General features: G+C 47.4%; 2 protein-coding genes across 12 annotated transcripts in view; one reads left to right on the top strand and one right to left on the bottom strand.

Moving 5' to 3' along the window:
• Positions 1-21,808, top strand: part of LOC143210726 (Y+L amino acid transporter 2-like) — a 694,702-nt gene that overhangs the window by 561,042 nt on the left and 111,852 nt on the right. Inside the window, exon 8 of one of the 11 annotated variants that reach the window (XM_076427859.1) lies at positions 11,096-11,307. The exons of the other annotated variants lie outside the window; for them this stretch is intronic. Coding sequence (XP_076283974.1) covers positions 11,096-11,151 — 56 coding nt within the window. The 3' untranslated portion in view covers positions 11,152-11,307. Of the gene's footprint in view, positions 1-11,095; positions 11,308-21,808 lie in introns of those variants that run through there. 11 annotated transcript variants of the gene reach the window in all.
• On the bottom strand, positions 4,031-5,737 carry LOC143210725 (uncharacterized). The gene has a single exon (XM_076427851.1). It carries the CDS (start codon positions 5,735-5,737, stop codon positions 4,046-4,048), a length of 1,692 nt encoding a protein of 563 aa, XP_076283966.1. The 3' UTR covers positions 4,031-4,045.

Raw genomic sequence — 21,808 nt, 5'->3', positions numbered from 1 at the left:
TATCCATGTACATTACTTCATCCATGGTAGTCTCAATCATCTGCAATTTCCCAACACCGTGATAACTAATGCAACCCCAAACCATCACATGGCCACCTCCGTGCTTGACTGTGCTACACAGGTTCTTGGGATCCATCTCCGCGTTTGACTTTTGCCAAACTTTTTCATGACCGTGTGACGGTTACAGAACCGATCTCTTTCGTCTTTCTCACGAAATCTCTTCAAAATCGTATCTGGCAGGAAACGTGCCTAGATAACAGAATCATATCTTAAGTCCCCTTTTAACGAAGACCGAGCTCTGGCTCGACTTTGGGAATGGAAAATGACAAAAAACGAGAGTCTGGCACTACGCGACTTTAGATAACACTGTCCAACAAATTTCAACTTTTTAAAAGTATTTCGATTCCCACTATGCGATTCTTATAGAGTTTTCCGCGCTGATTCCGAATCTGGTTTTAATTTTTTTCCTATACGTCCAATTTTTGAGAAAATGGAGTTTAAAAAAAAGACATATTTTTCAACTTTACACAAATATTGCGATGTTATTATAAAAGATGTTGAATTGTTCTTTACAGCAAAAGATTCTGTAGACTTCCCGAATACAGTGATATCCAATATTAATACATTATGATTGTTTAAACATGTTTAAACAATGATTAAAGACGGAGATGCACCACTTTTGCACCAATTTTTGCGGATATTTTCGAATTTATCTCAAAAAATAAGGGTCCAGCGAAAAATTGAACTATACCACGCGAAAGAGCAGACTTTTATCTTGAGAAACCCCTCTGTGAAGTTTGCATGGTCGACGTTTTCTTCGAACCAGAAAGCAAAATATCTTCGCCCGACGTGAGTTGTCACCAGTGGCGCTCACCACCAGAGCGGTCGTTCGCCGCTCCGTATCCCGTCGCTGCGCCGTATCCCGTCCCGAGCGCCACTGGCGGAAACTCATGTCGCGCGAAGATATTTTGCTTTCTGGTTCGAAGAAAACGTCGACCATGCAAACTTCACAGGGGGGTTTCTCAAGATAAAAGTCTGCTCTTTCGCGTGGTATAGTTCAATTTTTCGCTGGACCCTTATTTTTTGAGATAAATTCGAAAATATCCGCAAAAATTGGTGCAAAAGTGGTGCATCTCCGTCTTTAATCATTGTTTAAACAATCATAATGTATTAATATTTGATATTACTGTATTCGGGAAAGTCTACAGAATCTTTTGCTGTAAAGAACAATTCAATATCTTTTATATTAACATCGCAATATTTGTTTAAAGTTGAAAAATATGTCTTTTTTCTAAACTCTATTTTCTCAAAAACTGGACGTATAGGAAAAAAATTAAAACCAGATTCGGCATCAGCGCGGAAAACTCTACAAGAATCGCATAGTGGGAATCGAAATACTTTTTGGCTGTTGGACAGTGTAATTAATAGATCACCCCACTCATTTTAGGGGTATATAAACCCGTGCATTTCTACTCTCGGGGGCCAGTACTTCGGTAGACACGTATCGCGTCACGTCGTGCTGTATCTCGAAAAGTCAATTTCCAGTTAGATCGGGCTAAAGTTCCCCTTCGAAACAACGTCAACCGTATAGATTCCGCGAGCTCGGTATAAAATCTGTTAGGCATTTCTCTACAATTGATTCGAGACCCCCGCATTGCCAGTGCGTCAAAACCGAGCATTTAGTTAGCTATAATTATTCAATTCTATTTCTTTGATTCATTTCTTTCGTGACATTTATACGACTGTAACACACTTCTTTAATTAGAATGTGTGTGCGAGTATATATATGTCGGAGGCTGATTCGAAAGGTTCTCCATCGGGCCCGCTAGAGTTTGACCGGAGACGTTCTCCACCGGATGACTCATTGTCTTCGCACGCGCGGAATTAAATAAACCGGGAAACAACGATCACCGTTAAACACTACAACCCTCGACCCGTAGCGCAACGGGGAGATACGTCAACGAGCCCACGAGGCTGGCAGAATCTCCTTACACGATCTCACGTCTGACTCTCTCGCTTCTACTCGCAACGACTCGCTGTCCACCGAACTCAAACGCTCTTTACTGTAGCGCAGCCAAAAACGTTCTGCCCCTCGTGTTCACGTTCAACAAGGCCCCAGCCCATCCCTTCCAGGGACCCTATCTCGCATCTCTCCTTGCGCCGCGCACGATGAGGGATGCAGGTAAACGGGAAACGTTTTATTGCCTTTTCGCTGGGCAATTACTAAGGTACGGTCAAGCATCTGACTCGCAGCCGTTCGACCGTAAACGCATAACCGAAATCTCCAAACCGTTATTTTTAAAACTGAACTTAGTCCTACACGGACGTATAATTCCAAGAGATAACGTAATTGTCTTTTACAATAAGCAAGCGTTACGCGTCTCTGTCAACGGGTTGCGTCGCTTCCGTCATGTCCCGACACGGCCTTCCTGACTGTCACGCGTCCTCGTGTGCAGTTACAATGAGTTTATAAGTCTGTAATAGAAATATCATCTATGTTTACCGTTCGTCCATCCTGGCAAAATATTGATTGAGCCCTGAGAGATTGCCGTGCTCTCCATATGTACTCTGTGTTGAAGCATTATAGATGTGTGGTCGACGTCACGTAAACAGTCTTAGCCAATTCTCAACAAAACATATTGAAATACATTCGGTATCATGAAATAGACAGTTCGGCCAAGCGGTTCTGACACACAGTGAGCTCAAGACAACAATGCCAAATACTGTGTCCACCATTGGACACAGCACAACAAAGCCAACCATGTGGCAACCGACCAACCATGTGGTCACACATCACAAAGCCAACCCATGTGGCAACCGACCAACCATGTGGTCACACATCTCACAGTCATCAACATGACCGAACACATCCATCGCCTGCCGTTACATCGCCCCGCCTCCTTTACCAGCTAAACTGGGTTTGGGAATAATGGCTTACGACTAATAAGCACGACGCATGGAGTTTCACATGTTTCTTTCCTCACTGTTGTCATTGCCGGCACCGGCACGTTCTGTCAATTCCGTATCGCTACAATTACTACGTATATCAAGCTCTATGGGAACAGAACTATCAGGCATCAATCTCAATCGCTCATGGGCATATTTAAGTACTCTATTGCCATTTATAGACTTCAGACGGTATCTGTCATTAGGCAGAACTTCTACTATCTTATACGGACCGCGGAATTTAGCATCCAATTTCGTCTGATTCCGTTCGTGATTTTCTATAAGAACGTAGTTTCCGACCGAAAATCTAATAATTTCTGCTTTACTACTATCGAATCGTGTCTTGTCTTTCGCGGCGTTTCGGTCAATCGCTTGGGTCGCTTGTTCTCTGATATCCGAAAGGTCTAATTCTTCATCCTCGTTATTAACGACTGATAAAGACATTGGTCTGGCAACTTTGCCTATAAGCAATTCTAAGGGGCTGTGCTTGGTAGTACGATTTGCTGTACAATTCAATGCTAATTGGACACTTTCAAGAGACTCTTGCCAGGACTTGCTATTATTTAGTTCTACCGCTGTTTGCATATTTCTAAGCGTACTCATCGGTCTTTCTACCTGACCATTGGCACGACACGTACCCGTAGCGATTAGGTGCAGGTCAATATTGTGGGTCTCGCAGAAGTCACGAAAGTTACTACCTGCGAAACATCTGCCCTGGTCGGCAATAATTCTGGACGGAGCCCCAAACAAATTTACGCAGTAATTTATTGCTTTAATGGCACCAACTACGGCCAACGTCGCCCAGGTAGCATACTGCAAATGTGTTTCCGAGTTCAGAAAGGGCTCGGTTTATGGCCCTTTGAAATACTGAAGGAGCATTGCGAAGCCCGAACGGCATGGATAAATACTCGTATTGACCATCCGGGGTAACAAAAATGCAATTTTCTCTATCGAGTCTTTATGAATAGGGATTTGGTGGAAACCCGACGCCATATCTAATTTCGTAAAATACCGTGCTCCGCTTAACCGCTGGATTTGGTCGCTTATGAGCGGTAAGGGGTACCTATCGGGGACTGTATTACTGTTCAGCTCTCGATAATCAACGCATAAACGGTCGAAACCATCTTTCTTGTTTTTCGAGAATTATGGGACTGGCAAACGGAGAACAGCTGGGCCTAATGATCCCACCCGACAAGAGCTCGCTGATTTTGTCCCTTACGGTTTGCCTCTCGTTGGGACTAAGTCGGTATGGTCGTCGTTGCACGGTACGATTAGGATCTATTAACTTTATTAGTAGCTCTCCCGAATTTATCCTACCCGTAGGCGTACCGATGACAAACGATTCGGAAAATCCATTCAACAAATTGATCAGTGCTTCCTTATCGGGACCGACTATATCCGTGTCAATACTGTTAAAGTTATCAATCTTCTTGCTGACTTCACAAATCTTTATCATCTTGTCCCTCTTTAGAATAAAGTTATTCGCGGAAGTTTCAACGGAGAGCCCTTGCGCTATTAAATCGCGACCAATCAAAATACTACTGTTCAAATGTTCACCCGGTACAACATGGAAAAGAATCTCGACGCTGTGATCGAGTGTGATTACTTGAGACAGTATCTGTACGCTACTCATCACTTTGGCGTTGCCCAGACTAATTAACCTTGTTAGATTTTCAAATCGCTTACCGGAAAATTTATTCGCTACTGGTTCTTTTATCAGAGAGCGTTCCGCACCCGTATCGAAACAAAAATCTTCTACCTCACCCGATTCCGCAAGTTCTGCTGTTACCGGCGCGATACTGCATAGGTTGATCCGCCGTTCCGTGGATACCCTTGGATGCGATCTTCCATCCTCCTTTTTGCACTGTGGAGCAATATGGCCGTCCTCTCCGCACTTGAAACAAGTAACCGGCTTTTGCGGTGGTCCGCATTTGCCTCCGCTCGTACCAGGGTGGGGTCCTAGCATCCGTGTCGCTCCTTGGCGTCGACGACAGTCCGTAGCCTTATGTCCTTCCTTGCCACATGAAAAACATGCGACGCCACTCCTCATCTTCTTGATGTCTGTTGCCTTTGGATCCCTTCCGTCGGCGGTAGCTGACCGTTTACGGAAACCGAAGGCCATTAGCTCCTTTTGTAACGAAGCGCGATTATCAATTTTTGTAGTAACCGCAACGCGCTGCAGCCGAGGATCTATTTGCACGCAGTGTGCCAACGTTGAAGCAATAGCGATTTGCTCCGTTGACATTTTCGTGTACAAACTTGTAAACGAAGCCAGGACTCGGTTCGCGTACGAGGGCATAGACTCGCCTTCTCGTGGTTTTCCCCCGTTGATCCTCATCGTTGCACCGGCAGGGGTTTCGAAGGTGTCGTATTGAGCCAGGAACATTTTTCTGAATGCACCCCAGTCCATGCCCGCATAATTTACTTGTGTCATCCACGCGGACGCACTACCTTTCAGCGCTCTGCTTAAGGCCATAATTAGCTCACCGCCTTGTATTGGTCGTTCCGCGAGGCAAACATCTACAGTTCTGCACCAAGCTTTCGCACTGTGGTCTGCATTGTCGGGGTCGAACTCTGGAAAAAATATCCGGGCCTTTGTGGATACTGGTTGCTGCACTATTGGGCCTTGCATCCGTCCCAATAACATCTCGAACATGAGTTTCCAATTTGTCCCATCGTTCTCGGACGTGTTCCGTTCGAATCCCACTTCTGATGTCGGAGGCTGATTCGAAAGGTTCTCCATCGGGCTCGCTAGGGTTTGACCGGAGACGTTCTTCACCGGATCACTCATTGTCTTCGCACGCGCGGACTTAAATAAACCTGGAAACAACGATCACCGTTAAACACCACAACCCTCGACCCGTAACGCAACGGCGAGACACGTCAACGAGCCCACGAGGCTGGCAGAATCTCCTTACACGATCTCACGTCTGACTCTCTCGCTTCTACTCGCAACGACTCGCTGTCCACCGAACTCAAACGCTCTTTACTGTAGCGCAGCCAAAAACGTTCTGCCCCTCGTGGTCACGTTCAACAAGGCCCCAGCCCATCCCTTCCAGGGACCCTATCTCGCATCTCTCCTTGCGCCGCGCACGATGAGGGATGCAGGTAAACGGGAAACGTTTTATTGCCTTTTCACTGGGCAATTACTAAGGTACGGTCAAGCATCTGACTCGCAGCCTTTCGACCGTAAACGCATAACCGAAATCTCCAAACCGTTATTTTTAAAACTAAACTTAGTCCTACACGGACGTATAAAATTCCAAGATATAACATAATTGTCTTTTACAATAAGCAAGCGTTACGCGTCTCTGTCAACGGGTTGCGTCGCTTCCGTCATGTCCCGACATATATTACTTACATATGAAAATAATATAAAAGTACGATCACAGGACAATAAAAATAAAACAATGGAAAACTTATTACTGACGTAAATAATAGCTAACAACAATGTAATTGTGTTTTGCGTGTAAGTACAGTGTTTGAATAAGCGATAGTAGCTCCGCCAGATGAAGTAAAGCATGAATAAGAGCGCCGCCCCACGGCGAGAAACACAAGTTGTAGCGCCGGCGCGAACGTGTTAAATTGTGCAACGGCCGCATCATTGCCAAAAGATTTGGTCATTTCAATAGTATATTTTTTTACAAATTCCCCATCAGTAAAAGATTTTTTCGCGCGACCGATTTCCCAAACAACTCGGTAAGACGAAATTTTGCTCTCGGAGTCGAAACTCTCGGTTGACTCATCGTTTTGTCTTTTAAATGCCTCTATGTAGTAACTGTCTTCTTTCTACTCTAGAATAACTCTTATATTCATCATCATGTTTCGTAAAATAATGACGAGATAGATTTCTTGTCTTTTAAAACAGATTTACAAATTATGTATTTTGCATTGTTGTCAGCTTGTCTAACAAACAAAAGATCAAGCTCGACATCTAATTTTGAAAAAATGTATTTACCGACAGTTACTTTAGGCATTGTAAGAAGCAATGTGCAACTAAATATACTAAATACATAATTATAACAAGTTGGTGTGAAATAAATATTTGATTTTTTGCTTGATATGTTCAATAGGTTGAAGAATGTATGTTAATTTCAATTGATTAAAATTGTTCAAGAAAGAAAGAAATTTTTATAGGGCTCACGAGCCTTAAAATTGACGAAACAAATTTTTTATTTTTCGCAAGAATCCGCACAGTGACTCCCATTAAAATATTCGAACGCTCTCAAAAAACCGATAACTTTTTAATGTTGAACTATACGATCCGGACTTTTTTGAGAAGTCAGAGCAATATGGTCTACTACACGATGTAAAAAGAAATTTTTCCAAACATTCTAATTGGTTCGAATTGCAGAGAAAATACTAAAAGTTGCATTTTAAAACTTTTTTATATGGGCTTCAATGGAAAATTTAGAAAACACGTTTCGTGGATCATTATCTATTAAACATACTCTGAAAATTTCATCAAAATCGGTTGCAATGAGCTACAAACTTTAAAGAAGGTCAAAATAAATATAAGAATTCTTACATTTTTCTCTATCTGTCGTTTTTCCCCGAACCAACCGATTTCGATGAAACATTCACAATGCATATTGATTGACAAATCTAAAAATCGTGTTTTTTACATTTTTAATATAGACCCACATTAAAAAGATTTAAAATTGCAACTTTTAGTATTTTCTCTACAATCCCGACCAATTTCAATTCTTGAAAAAATTTCTTTCACATCCTGTAGTAAACTAATTGCTCTAGTTTTCAAAAAAGTTCAAATTGTATAGTTTAATATTAAACTAGAGGGTTATTGTTGCTCGCTCGCTTCGCTCGCTCGCTTCGCGGGCTCGCGGATAGGACTGCTCTTGCAAAAGGGTTAGTGGTACGCATGGCTAGTAGTACCTATAGCTATTAATGTTTTTTTGATTTGGTGTGTGACTATCCACGAGCCACACAAAGAACTTCCCGATTCGCTAGTTGCAGTATATTATTATCATTATTAAGTGTAATTTTTAAGAAAATTATACGTTTTCAGGGAAATTCAATAGTTTTCTACTTATCAAAATGTTTGCTATATGGCGTCGCATTAAACGAACATCGTAGGCTCGTTGTTCGCTTGGTTCCTTGTTATAGCATACTAATGTTGCAAAATAAATTGTCTTAATTAGTTTTTCGCAAACGATACAACTCCTCATTATCCGGGTTTGCAGTATTGATCTTGGTTTTCTTCGATACTGTTAATTTAAATTGTCCCGAAATATATAAACCGCGCTCAATTTTGAAACTCTGCTCAGTGCTACATACAACATTTGTAAAGTTCGCCTTCCTGATTTTTTAAAATCCAAACATACTTTCTCGTATGTTTGTCCCTGACTTTTATGAATCGTAATCGCTTCAGCAGGAACCATTAGAAATTGACTACGTGTGATTTGATATTTTACCTCACTCGACATATTTACTTGATTCGATATTTTTATTATTGGTGTTAAATTTTGATCAATATTTGCATTTTTCATATAATCACGATAACGAGTTCTTACTTTCACTCCTACTCTGGCCAATTGAAAATCTAACCATAATATAGACGGAATTTTAGTATTTTCTGGAAAAGTAATAAATTTTAATATTCCGCATGTGTGTGTGTGTGCTCCATTAACCAATCCGTTTTCAACATCAATGTTATTAATAATTATCATATAGTTTATATTAATTTTCAATTTAATCTCAGTTAATAATTCGTTTTGAACTGATTGTTTTTTTAAAGATTGTAATATAAATTTTTTTTATACTTTCATCGATATTCTTTGAAAATGTATTCTCGGGAGTAGAGATGATTAACTCACTCTTGCATTGGGATAATTTTCGATTATTGTAAGCGGAAACATCATCGTAAGGTACAAAAAAAATTTTAAAAAAATTTTTTTTTTTAATTTTAAAAAAATCGAAAAATAATTTTTTTGTTTAATTACGTTTGTTTCTTCGGTGGAAACTTTCCGTTCTCTCGTATAAAGTGCATTGTTGAATGAACTTCTTTCGAAAAAAACTAAAAAAAACTAAAAAACTACTGGACCAAAATGGACCAAAATCTAATCAGCTCTAAGTTACGATGGGGCACATCGATTGCGTCATTCATCATTCTGATCGCGTTGTTACTTTTTCAGAAAACGTTAACGAAAAATTTGATTACATAGAAACGGCCATACGCACACACACACACACATACGAACATTTTGCTGAAAATAGTCTAAAATGACTGCAATGACCATGAAACGTGAAGATCTGCTAAAAAATCGATTTTCGGGGTCATTACAATAACTTCCCTATAAAATCGGGAAGTTAAAAATGCGAGACTTTACAAACCAATTGCTACACACAAAAACTAGTTTAAATAAAAAAATCACGATACTATTCGTCTGCCCAAAGCAATAGCTATGGAAGAAATGGTATGATTTCGCGGCTTCGCGATTGAGGGGGCGGGGACATAAGAAATAGAATCTGTTTCCCTTTTTGCCTTTAATGTGCATTTAAATGCGCGCGGCTACGGCGCACGTGGCCTTCTCGCGGCCGCGAGACCTGCCCACCAGTGCCGCCAGTTGAGGCCGAATCTGGCCTCAATTACTCTCCTCCTTATCCCTTCCACTATCCCATTCCAGCACCACGCGCACACTCCGACGTCCCCCACTAAGACCGTAGACCACGGTGCCCGTGCCGTAGACTGGACTGATCATCAGAGAGGGGGTACTTGATTCCCCTCGATTGCTGGCAACCTGGCGACACTGCTACGCAAACGGCGCTCCTCACTTCCTCGCGGCCGCGATGCGCGAAGCCTTCGCGAGACATGCGCACTGCTCGCTACGGGCGAAACGCGTTCTTTCTCCATGGTAACGGTGGATGCTGGGAGGAGGCAGTGGGCTCTGTGGTATGGGCAGTCTTGCCTCAATTGAGGCAAAAATGCTCATCCCTGCCCTATATAGAGTGACATTCTGTTCTGTTTTCTCTCTCATCCTCACAACGTGTTTGCAAACAAAAAATAAACAGATGCCGCCCCGGAAGAGGCTTACGTTGCCACACACGAAGCGTGCAAGAATACAAAAAATTCAATACAGTATTAGCAATAGTTTTTTGCGAATATCTCGAAAACTAGAAGCGATCCCCCTATATTGGAAAAGGAAAAAGTTGTTCAAAATGTGTTGCTGCATAACATATCTAAATTTCATCAAAATCCGAAGTACAGTAACCTTTTCGCAATAATTACCATTTTATTTTATTCTTTTATCAGGAAAAAAGAGTCCAGCAGTTCTAGATATTTATTTTATTTGCTATTTTTGTCAGAATTTGATACCTTGATTACATCTTGTGTTATTGTAAAATTTATAGCAGAGAAATGTTTAATTTTTTCTTTTGTTAAAAGGAGTCCATTCATTAATGGAGTTTGTAAACGATTTCTTATTTTTGTTATGTTTCTCGTCACTGCTGAAAATATTCTTTCAGTTGCTGCTGAGGAATGAGGAGGGCACAGTAAAGCTTCAAGTAATACTGTCTCAAGTAAAACTATTTTCTTTAATCACATTAGGAAAATTTATGGCAAGTGGTATTATAGTATAAGAAGAGTTCAATTTACTTATTTCAGGATTCAGCATTGTCAAACTTTATAATACAGGATCTTTGAAATTTGTTCGTTTGAAATCTTCGCTACAGAACTCAACATACAAGGCAGTTCACCTTAGGGCCGTCCTAAGATATTCGGCACCCGTGGGCTACTAAAAATAATGCGCCCCTCTTCATAAGAGAATACACGGGATTGCTAGCGGGAGCTGGGTGACCAGCAAAGTTATACAAAAGTGTCAGAACTAGAAAAAGTCAATTTATTACCATTACACTAAACAAAAACATAAAATTCATACAAATTTTTTAAAAAAACTTATATGAACAGAAACAAACTTTATAGTAAACAAAAAACAAAAGTAACTTATATATTTATTTTCCTAGCTTTTTCTTTTGCAGATTGATTAATAATATCACACGTATTTAAGCTATTAAATACGTCACTCTCTATGCATCAAATACTCAAAGCATTTAATTCGCTCTGTCCCAAAGAAGACCGTAAATAACACTGTCCAACAAATTTCAACTTTTTTTTTGCTTACAACTAGAACAGGCGTTCCACGAGATATGGCGCGGCGCGGCGCACAGTGGGTCAAATCGACGTTCTAGCTGTTCAATCCTATTTCACCATTATTTCAATACATAAAGACCACATTAAATAGGTCGTTGGATTCGTCTTGCCGTCAGCTATAACATTATTGAATAAAAAATATATAGTTATAAATAAATAATGAAGGTGACCACAATTTTTTTGGGAATTTTTTGTATTGATATTTGTAAAAGAATGTGTACTGATTACTTTTTGTAGGAAACATTTTTTTGTCACACCACCGGAAATGTCTGAAAACTCGTGTGAATAATGAATAATATTTGAGAACTGGGTGTTCACGCCTATTTCACCATTATTTCAATACATAAAGACTACTCTAACGTCCTAACGTCCATCACCGGACTCCCTCCTTATATTTGTGTCACAAACAAACGTATAATTAATTAATATTAAAGTCTGAGGAGACTTTCATCTGACGTCACCACTTTGGAATGTGATCTCGTCAAGCCTCAATGATTTTGGGAATAACAATTTCAAGGCCTGCTCACTCAGGCATAAGATCTTATTGTTTCCCCCACTGATCCACTGCCTGCTCTCTCAACCATGAAATTCTTTCTATTGTCTCCCCACCTCAAATCCACCTGGCAACAGGCCTATAAAAGCCAGGATCGGAGAGCAGAGCGACACTCACAGATACTTACACACACACAGACGCACATACACGCACAGAGTGAGAGCAGTATTACGAATTCATTAAATCATTTCGGCAGTATTTCGAGCATTTCAAAATCTTCAGTAGTAGTCAGTCGGTCGAGATCATTTAATCAAGAGTCACTAGTCGAAATTATCCAGTCAAGAACGATCTCATCGATATAGTACCGAATATCTATTTAATATCCGCGTAGCATTTCTGATCTACGTTTACAACGATCCGAATCCCATAAAACAGTTCTCATTGATGAACAAATCGGGACGCTATAAAGTATTTATAGTTAACACCCGTGATCTGAGAGAACGCCACCTTTCATCAAAATTCTCCTCTACGATTCACGTGCGGCTCTTACAACGATCTACTCATCAAAGTGACGTGTGTGCGTGCGACGAGGACAAAGTGCGAGTGAAAGTGAAAATCGCGTACCCATAAGAACCCGCTATCCTTTTCTCCCTCGAATTAGGCGGACTTGGTCCAGCCGTTCGCGCCAACGATCCAACCCGAATTAGGCGGACTTGGTCCAGCCGTTCGCGCCAACGATCCAACCCGAATTAGGCGGACTTGGTCCAGCCGTTCGGGCACCCTCCTAAATCCCGATTCAAAACCTCTCTTGAGACCGAACCATAGAATTCAATAAAGTTTCACTCGGACCGGGATATGCGTGGTATACTCCCACGTCAACGCGAGTCGCGAGCTAAAAGCCTGAAACAGGTGTGTTTCGTCGTCGTTCGGCTTCCTCGCGTTCGGGCTCCTTGGTGTTGAACAGCTCGCCGACCCAGGGTTCTAAACGACAAGTGGAGTGACGACGCGAGGAACGGAGTCGGTGCGGGTGAAATAACTGAGACGAGCCGGTTGCGGGTAAATAAATTATACTCGCTGCCTTTCGGACGCGTAAGCTACGGTGCCTCAGGATACGGTTCCTCAGGATATAGTGCACGGTGATAGTGCTACGGTGTCCGTGAGTTTAAGACGCGTGACCGTGAGAGTACTACCTGTAAGAGGCGTAGAGTGCAGGCAGGATGGACAGGAGTAGGGTTAGATCGCGACTGTCGTCGTGATCTCCCTACCTAGGCCGGGTTGTAGTGGTCCTTCGATGTCCGTGACGCACGGGTCATCGAAGTTCCTCCGGACAGTCGTTCAGGGAGTTCGGTCAAGGTGACGCACCTTGTCGGGCTCGACTGGCCTCGTGGGCGACTCGCCTCACGAGGGTGACTTTCTAGGCGGTTCTTAGGCGACGTCGAAGGGTGACGCACCACTTCTAGTTCGGCCGATTTCGTGGACGACGCGTATCACGAAATATACCGGTGACGCACCGGGTATGTTCGAGGTGGAGTACAACTCGCACCAGCGGAGCGACGGGATAACTGGACAGGAGGTTCTCCGACGAAGTCAAAGGGTGACGCACCGCTTCTTGTTCGTCGGCTCTCGGAGGCGACGCGCCTAGCGAAAGTGACCGGTGACGCACCGGGTGTTCGAGGTGGAGCACGGCTCGCACCGGCGGACTGGCAGTACGACAGGGTTTCGGCGAGGTCGAAGGGTGACACACCACTTCTTAATCGTCGACTCTCGGAGGCGACGCGCCTAGCGAAAGAGACCGGTGGCGCACCGGGTGTTCGAGGTGGAGCACGGCTCGCACCAGCGGACTGGCAGGACGACAGGGTTTCGACGAGGTCGAAGGGTGACACACCACTTCTTAATCGTCGACTCTCGGAGGCGACGCGCCTAGCGAAAGAGACCGGTGACACACCGAGTGTTCGAGGTAGAGCACGGCTCGTACCAGCGGAACCAGGATGCCGATAACGGCGGAGACGTGGACAACGGTTACAGGTAGAATACTCACAGCACTGGAATATCGCACGTGGTTGTTCCTGGATAACTGCTGGCAGACTCAGGTGATTCTAGTCTGTTCGTGCCGGCTTTTATAGGGATGGTTTGGTGGTAAGGGATGGTGGTGCAGTGCGGTATTTTGCTGGTGACGTATACCGTCTTTCGAACAGTATTTTGGAAATTTGATTTGGATTCCCGTTGGAATACGGGCCTGGGTGCGGGGTACGTGCGGTACAGGAGGTGTTGTTGTTGTGACAGGAGGCCGGTGGTACGTTACTAGATCGCGTCGTCGTGTCTAACCGGTGGAGGTTTGCTAGGGGTTTGTTCGTAACAGGCCTACGTTCTGTAGGTCTGTTACACCCCCCTCCTTCTTCGGGAAAGCGAGCGAAAGGCGGTGAGACTGGTTTTATTAAAAAAAAATGCAAAAAGGTTGAATACACCATCTGTAAAGAAAACTAACAGAAACGTAATAGCCTGGCACAGGGTACAATAAAAACTTTATGTATACGGATGTCCGCTCTCCCTTATTGTGGCGGCGTGCTGTTGTCGGTGTCCTGGCGTTGTCGACAGCGCCTTAGTCGTCCGGCTCGATCGAAGTGGAGGACCCATCTTTCGTTCCCCATCGATGTCACAAACCGTTTGGCGGTGACTAGCCGCAGGGGGACCTCGACGCGTCTCCCGTTTGGTAGTACGTACCATGTGGACGGGCACGGTGCGTCCTTTCCTTGGTACCGTATCGGTGGCCGCACGTCAACGTGGTCTGGTGGTGCGGGGAAACCCCCGTTCCCTGGTTCCAGGCCTTGGACCCCCTTGTTATTGCTGGCTGCACGTTCCCGGTCTTGTGCCCGTTCTTTGTGGGGTTCTCGTGCCGTCGGTTTCTGTGTGGCGAGTGAGGATCGTTTGTCCTGTTGCCGTGGCGGGTGAGTCGGTTCCCGCTTTGCCGTTCCCGGATCTCTTTCTGTGGCCATATACCGGGTGGTCCGTGTTGCCGGTCCTTCTCCCGTGGTTGGCGTGCGCGTGAAGTCCGTCGCCCGTGCGGGTGTGGGTTCTGGTTGTGGCCTCTCGGGCGGTGGCGCCTCTCGTGGTAGCCGGACCCATTTTTCTCTGGGCGGGGGTGTTGCTGCCGGGGTCTTCTGGTGCGAGGTGGTATCTGGTTTCGTGGTGCTGCCTGGTACGGGCTTTGGCGGATGTGCCTCCCCGTGTTGGTCCGGTTCCCGTGGTATCGGTCGTTTCCCTTGCATCCGTGCCGTTCGTTTGACCGGTGGTCGCAGGGCCTCCGTGTCACCCTTCTTCCACCAATTAGGTGGTTCGGGGAGCCCAGCGGGGAGCCCGATGGATGGCCCATGTCCCGCCATCCTCCGGTGCTCCTCGATGGTTGTGGGCGGGATCGTGGATGTGCTGGACCGGGAGCTGGAGGTCGATCCGGATCGTGCCCGGTTACCTTCGTCCATTGGTCCTGGTCGCCATACTACTGCCCGGATCACCGTTTTCTTCTTCTTCTGCGGTGGGGTGGAGGTGTCGTCCCTCTCCCTATCGGGGCCACCTGGTGTTCGTCGTGAGGTGGCGACTGGTCGCGGGCGGGTGGCTTTTCGCGTAGTGATTTCCGTCCCTGAGAGGCCTCCTGGTTTGGCCGTTGCGGCCATGACGGTTGGCGGTGGCGGTTTCTCCCCCTTGGTTGTCCCTCCTCGAGCCCTGGAGAGTTTCGGGATCCGGAACTTGGTGGTTCTGGCTGGTGCGATCTGGTGCGGGGTCGTCCCCTCTTGCCGAGGTGGGTCCCCCACCTGCTCCTCTCCCTGAGCTAAGTGAGCGGGGGTGGAGGGTGTTCGGGGCCTCTCGTCATCGTCCGACAGGTCGCCGAAAAGGTCTCGTAACTCGTCGTAGAAATCGTCCATTGGCATGAATCTGGAAATTGCATAAAGGCTACTGATTATTTTCCGGAGTCGGCCTCGGCCGCGTGGGGCCGGGGTAGCCGTCTGGTCAGGGGCGGTTGCGGGCATCCTGGTTCGCTCCGCGGGGGCGTCTGGTTCGATGCTTTCCGGGCGCACGTCTTTTTCGGGGTTGTACCCCGGTTTGAGACCCCGTAATCGGGTGTGTCCGCGTCGTGGTCGCGAAGACGGCCCCATTGTACCCGTGGGCATAGCGCGTAGGCGTCCTGGTGGCGGTACGGGCAGTGACTTGTACTGTTGGCAGCTGACGCACCTGCGAACGTGCCGTGCGATGTCTCGGAACATCCCCGGCCAGTGGTACCTCTGGGCAATGCGGACGCTCGTTTTGGCGATTCCTAGATGTCCCGCGGTGGGGTCGTCGTGAAATTGCCGTAGCACTGCCTCTCGGTCGATCGCCGGTATGCATATTTTCCATGCGTTTCCGGAATCTGGCTCGTTGTAATCGAGCTGCTGCGGTATTCGTCGTTGCAGTTTTCCCTCGTAAATCCGGAAATCAGGGACTGAGGCGGGATCGTGCTGCACGGCATCCATCTTCTTCTCGTACCAGGAGTCGTTACGCGGTTTGGTGCGGAGGAGACTGACGCCTGGTACCGGTTTGATGCGGGATAATGCGTCTGCTACATGGTTCGGCTTTCCTGGCCGATACTGGGTGTCGACGTCGTACCGCCGCACTCCGGGGGCCCATTTGTACGCTCCGGCGTTGATACATGACAATTGGGCACCGGTATCATGCAAGGCGGTGCTTTCCTTTCCCAATATCCGGGTTGGTAGGGAGGGGCGGGGTGGGTACTTTATCCCTGGGGCCGGCGCGCGCCCGTCTACGGCGGGCCCCGGTTGTCGTTTCCCGACGGATGACACTCCTCCGTGCGTATGCCGTCTCGACCACATCGCGAGCAGAATTTCCGATAGGCGTTTCTACACTCGAAGCGGGTGTGGCCCCGTTGTTTACACCGCCAGCAGTGTGTCATTCGACTGTAGCTGTTGGTGTTGTCACCTTGAGTCGCACTGGCGTCCCCTTCCCCACGGGGTGTGTTGCTCAGTTGGGCGAGTCGTACCTCGATTGGTTCGGCGCGTGTCTGGTTTGGCGTGTGGTCCTGGTTCTCGTTGATGGCGGCGGCGAGAGGCCGGCTGGCAGTCCGTTGCATTTGGTTTTTCCGCTCCATGGCTCTCTCGATGCGTTGCACGTGACGGAGCAGGTCTCGGATGCTGGAAATCGCTTCTGGATCGATGATGGCCGTGTAATCTGGCAACATGTTCTCATAAATGGTTTCCAGGTATTCGTCCGTCGGGATGAGCGCTCTTCTCATGAGGGTGGTGAGCGCGTTCATGTACTCATGGAACGGTTCTCCGGGTTTCTGTACGCGTGCTCGTGCTTCGCGTGCTCGTTGCACCTGGGTCTTGTGTCCGGCGTAGACCATCAGGAAGTCTGCGGTGAATTCCTCCCATGTGCTGATCTGGTATCGGTTGCTCCGGTACCAGTCTTGGGCGTCTCCTCGCAAAAGTTCCGGCATCCCCTCTAACAATTCTGCGTCGGAGATGCGATATGAATGGGCTAGTTCTCCTATCCGTTCGATGAACCGAAAAGGGTCCTTGCCGTCCGTCGTGCATCCCCATTTGCGCATCCGGTCCATTCTTTTTCCGGTGTCTTCTTGCTCTGCTGCGGCCATTCTACCGACGCCGGCCATTGGGTCGGCTTGTCGGGACGTGCCTGGTTGCATAGTGTTTAAGAATTGCGGGGTCTTCGGTTCGGTCATGTCGACGAGGTCGGTGATCTGCAGGTGAATCTACTTGGTCCACTATTGGCGTTGTTCGTCCGTTGACCAGGTTACTGGTAAATTTCGTCGACGCGGCGTGTTCGAAATTTCGACTCTCGGGGCAGGTAATACCGGTGCGCATCCAGAGATGGCGTCAGGGGTACGAAACGCGTGTGTGTGCCGGCGCGGTCACGGTTCAACGCGGCTCAGGAATGTTACGCGGCGTACTGGTCCTCTGGTTACGCGCGCGTTACCGTGTTGAACCGGTGATTGTTTATTTTGAAAAGCTAATTGTCTCTAATCGCGACGCGGATGCCTTTCCTTCAGTCCCTGTTCGGGCGCCATGAAACAGGTGTGTTTCGTCGTCGTTCGGCTTCCTCGCGTTCGGGCTCCTTGGTGTTGAACAGCTCGCCGACCCAGGGTTCTAAACGACAAGTGGAGTGACGACGCGAGGAACGGAGTCGGTGCGGGTGAAATAACTGAGACGAGCCGGTTGCGGGTAAATAAATTATACTCGCTGCCTTTCGGACGCGTAAGCTACGGTGCCTCAGGATACGGTTCCTCAGGATATAGTGCACGGTGATAGTGCTACGGTGTCCGTGAGTTTAAGACGCGTGACCGTGAGAGTACTACCTGTAAGAGGCGTAGAGTGCAGGCAGGATGGACAGGAGTAGGGTTAGATCGCGACTGTCGTCGTGATCTCCCTACCTAGGCCGGGTTGTAGTGGTCCTTCGATGTCCGTGACGCACGGGTCATCGAAGTTCCTCCGGACAGTCGTTCAGGGAGTTCGGTCAAGGTGACGCACCTTGTCGGGCTCGACTGGCCTCGTGGGCGACTCGCCTCACGAGGGTGACTTTCTAGGCGGTTCTTAGGCGACGTCGAAGGGTGACGCACCACTTCTAGTTCGGCCGATTTCGTGGACGACGCGTATCACGAAATATACCGGTGACGCACCGGGTATGTTCGAGGTGGAGTACAACTCGCACCAGCGGAGCGACGGGATAACTGGACAGGAGGTTCTCCGACGAAGTCAAAGGGTGACGCACCGCTTCTTGTTCGTCGGCTCTCGGAGGCGACGCGCCTAGCGAAAGTGACCGGTGACGCACCGGGTGTTCGAGGTGGAGCACGGCTCGCACCGGCGGACTGGCAGTACGACAGGGTTTCGGCGAGGTCGAAGGGTGACACACCACTTCTTAATCGTCGACTCTCGGAGGCGACGCGCCTAGCGAAAGAGACCGGTGGCGCACCGGGTGTTCGAGGTGGAGCACGGCTCGCACCAGCGGACTGGCAGGACGACAGGGTTTCGACGAGGTCGAAGGGTGACACACCACTTCTTAATCGTCGACTCTCGGAGGCGACGCGCCTAGCGAAAGAGACCGGTGACACACCGAGTGTTCGAGGTAGAGCACGGCTCGTACCAGCGGAACCAGGATGCCGATAACGGCGGAGACGTGGACAACGGTTACAGGTAGAATACTCACAGCACTGGAATATCGCACGTGGTTGTTCCTGGATAACTGCTGGCAGACTCAGGTGATTCTAGTCTGTTCGTGCCGGCTTTTATAGGGATGGTTTGGTGGTAAGGGATGGTGGTGCAGTGCGGTATTTTGCTGGTGACGTATACCGTCTTTCGAACAGTATTTTGGAAATTTGATTTGGATTCCCGTTGGAATACGGGCCTGGGTGCGGGGTACGTGCGGTACAGGAGGTGTTGTTGTTGTGACAGGAGGCCGGTGGTACGTTACTAGATCGCGTCGTCGTGTCTAACCGGTGGAGGTTTGCTAGGGGTTTGTTCGTAACAGGCATACGTTCTGTAGGTCTGTTACAAGCCAAAAGCGCGAAATCGAATCGTTCCCATATCCTTCCAACGCCCGACCTCGGACGTTACACTACATTAAATATGTCGTTGGATTCGTCTTAGCGTCAGCTATAACATTATTCAGTAAAAAATGTATAGTTTGTGACGTTGTCCCTTTTCCGCACGGTTTTCTGGCCGGCGAAAACGGTCAACACCCGAGAATTTACAGCCGCTGAGGACGGGCCGTGCGCGGCCGTGCGGACACGGTCCTCTCGGGACAAAGGCGATTGACGAGAAGACTCGAAAATGACACGAAATGATTGTTCGGGCGCCAGGTACTCAGAAGTACCACACAAAGTAACACCAACACCAATCTTCTCGTTATCACAGACAGAATTAGACGACACGGAGAGCCAGGAGTTCGAACACAGAGGATAACGGGGACGACCCTCACGGCAGGACGGATCTCGCAGGTCGGAAATAAACTCGACAGTTAGGGCTCGACTAGATTTATTCGTTGTCTAACGTAAAATTACAGGTGGGCGGCCACGTGGCTGCGACCCGGGAGCCCGCGCTCCTTGTACACTTTGGCGATGGTTGTTCGATCGCGGAGCGCGTTAGTCGAGATTTCGCGAATTACGGAAGTACGGTACGACGGTACATGCAAGTCTCTCGGGAGACGAGAATTCACGAAGCGCTGGTGAACGGCGCGATTGCTACGGACCGTCGCGAGATTGACGAGCGCGATTTACGCCGCGTTACCGAATTCGCTGAGTTCGAGTCATGCTTTTCCGACGCGGCTCCTCGAGGAAGACTTCCGACTATTTGAAGGGGAGACTACTCTACCGGACTCAAAGCGTTCTCGGAAAGAACGCGAGCACAAAACACGAGGCTTGAATGCCTCGGCAAACACCAAATGATCGAGGACGATACGCTCTTGTCTCGTCCTCGCACTCATTATCGAGCCAACACGAATTAACGAACCGGGGATCACTTAATCGACTTACCGTGACGGAGAGAGGTTCGCCGAATTTCTTTTTATAAGGCCGGAACTTCCGCCTTCGCTCTCGTCCCTTAGTCACACGGACTCTAACGCGGAAAAACCACCCGCGACGCATACAGTTCGGTTCGACGGAACTCGAGATTACTATTGGTAACGAGACTCGGAAATGGCGGCAACTCTCTAACTCGAGAATCAGCGCGACAGTGATCCGCGGATCCGCATCGACGGAACGTATCAATTCTCGGTCTCCCCACTCTTTTCGTCCTACCGAAATTTACTATGGGCGCACCCGCAACGCAACTATGTCTAGTTGCAGGACCGAACCCTGGCAACAGGTCTTCGGGCCTCCGACCTTTCTAACACCAAGTAACGATCGCCTATGACGACCGGGGAGGATTAATCCTCCGTACCACCCTTGCCGGGGTCAAATGTAGGCGGGATGAGACAACGGCGGGACCACCAAAATGCCCGATGTTCTGCAATTGTCACCCCTTCGTCCCACACCGTCGCCTCCGAGTTTCTTTGCTCGTGTGCGGCGGTGCCCTTTTGCCACTTCTCTAGATCTGGAATGATTTTGGTTGCGGCCAATAGTTTGTCGTCCGGTTGATCCTTCGGTGCGGGGCGCCTTTACGGTAATCGTCGCTCCTTCGGTACATTCCTGTAAGTGGCCACTCTCGGCGCGTACAACCGATGGCATTAGGAGCGATCTTTTAATCTAAATATCTTCCTCAAGGAGTGCTCAAATCTGCGGGTCCATTCCCAATACGGTTGTTTGACCGTTTCTCAAACGGAGAAGTCGCAGACTTGCAACGTCACAAGTTATGACCACAATTTTTTATTAAAAAAAAAATTATTGAATATGTAGCGGCCATCAGCACGTACATTTAGTAACATTTGGCGTGCAAATGGTCGAGCGAATTTATGGAACCCGTTGGCACACAGCTGTTTTTGAGAAAGCCGTTACTCGTCTTAGCGAGCGTTTTAGAGTCTTTGTTGTATCACGTTTTGGTAGTTAGACCCTGTTACCTTCGGCCCCAACAGTTAGTGCGGGTGCCGTAAATCTCGAGATTCCGAAGGGACCTCGAAGCTAGGCAGGTAGGCGATAGCCGGACACGTCATGAACCGCGGGCCCGTAGGAAATTCCGTTACATTACCAAACTTCTGGGAACGCCCCCGCGTTCAGGCAAAGCGCGCCAAGGGCGCAAGGAATAAGGAGTCCCCGAGAAAATAGCCGATTGGCCGAAAAAGGCGAATACAGGCCCGGCCAATCAGGACGATTTGGAGAAAATCGCAGCTACCGAGCATTGAAGACGGACGGCAAAAAGTCAGTCTAGCCCGAGCGCACAGCGAGACAACTTGTAGCTACTGAGAACAAATAAAGAGTTCACTCCTGTCAAGCATAGGACACGCAAAGTTGATTTCTACCTCGAATCCACTTAATCCTACAAATATTTTTGTATTGAGATTTGTAGAAGACTGTGCACTGATTACTTTTTATATGAAACATTTTTTTGTCACACCACTGGAAATGTCTGAAAACTCGTGTGAATAATGAATAATATTTGAAAACTGGGTGTCCAGGCTTTCAAACAAGAGTGTGTTTGAAAGAATAAAAGTAAAAAAGTGAACAGAAAATAAAAATTCAACAGAAAGTAAAGCATATGGCGTCCGCCATA

The sequence above is a fragment of the Lasioglossum baleicum genome, chromosome 7 (genome assembly GCF_051020765.1).
Source record: "Lasioglossum baleicum chromosome 7, iyLasBale1, whole genome shotgun sequence".
In the NCBI taxonomy this organism is placed as follows: domain Eukaryota; kingdom Metazoa; phylum Arthropoda; class Insecta; order Hymenoptera; family Halictidae; genus Lasioglossum; species Lasioglossum baleicum.
The sequence above is the reverse complement of the archived record's forward strand: the minus strand, read 5'-3'. Positions and strand labels throughout refer to the sequence as shown.

Coding starts and splice junctions, on each gene's coding strand:
- LOC143210725 (XM_076427851.1), bottom strand. CDS start 5,737: ATGAGTGATCCGGTGAAGAACGTCTCCGGTCAAACCCTAGCGAGCCCG.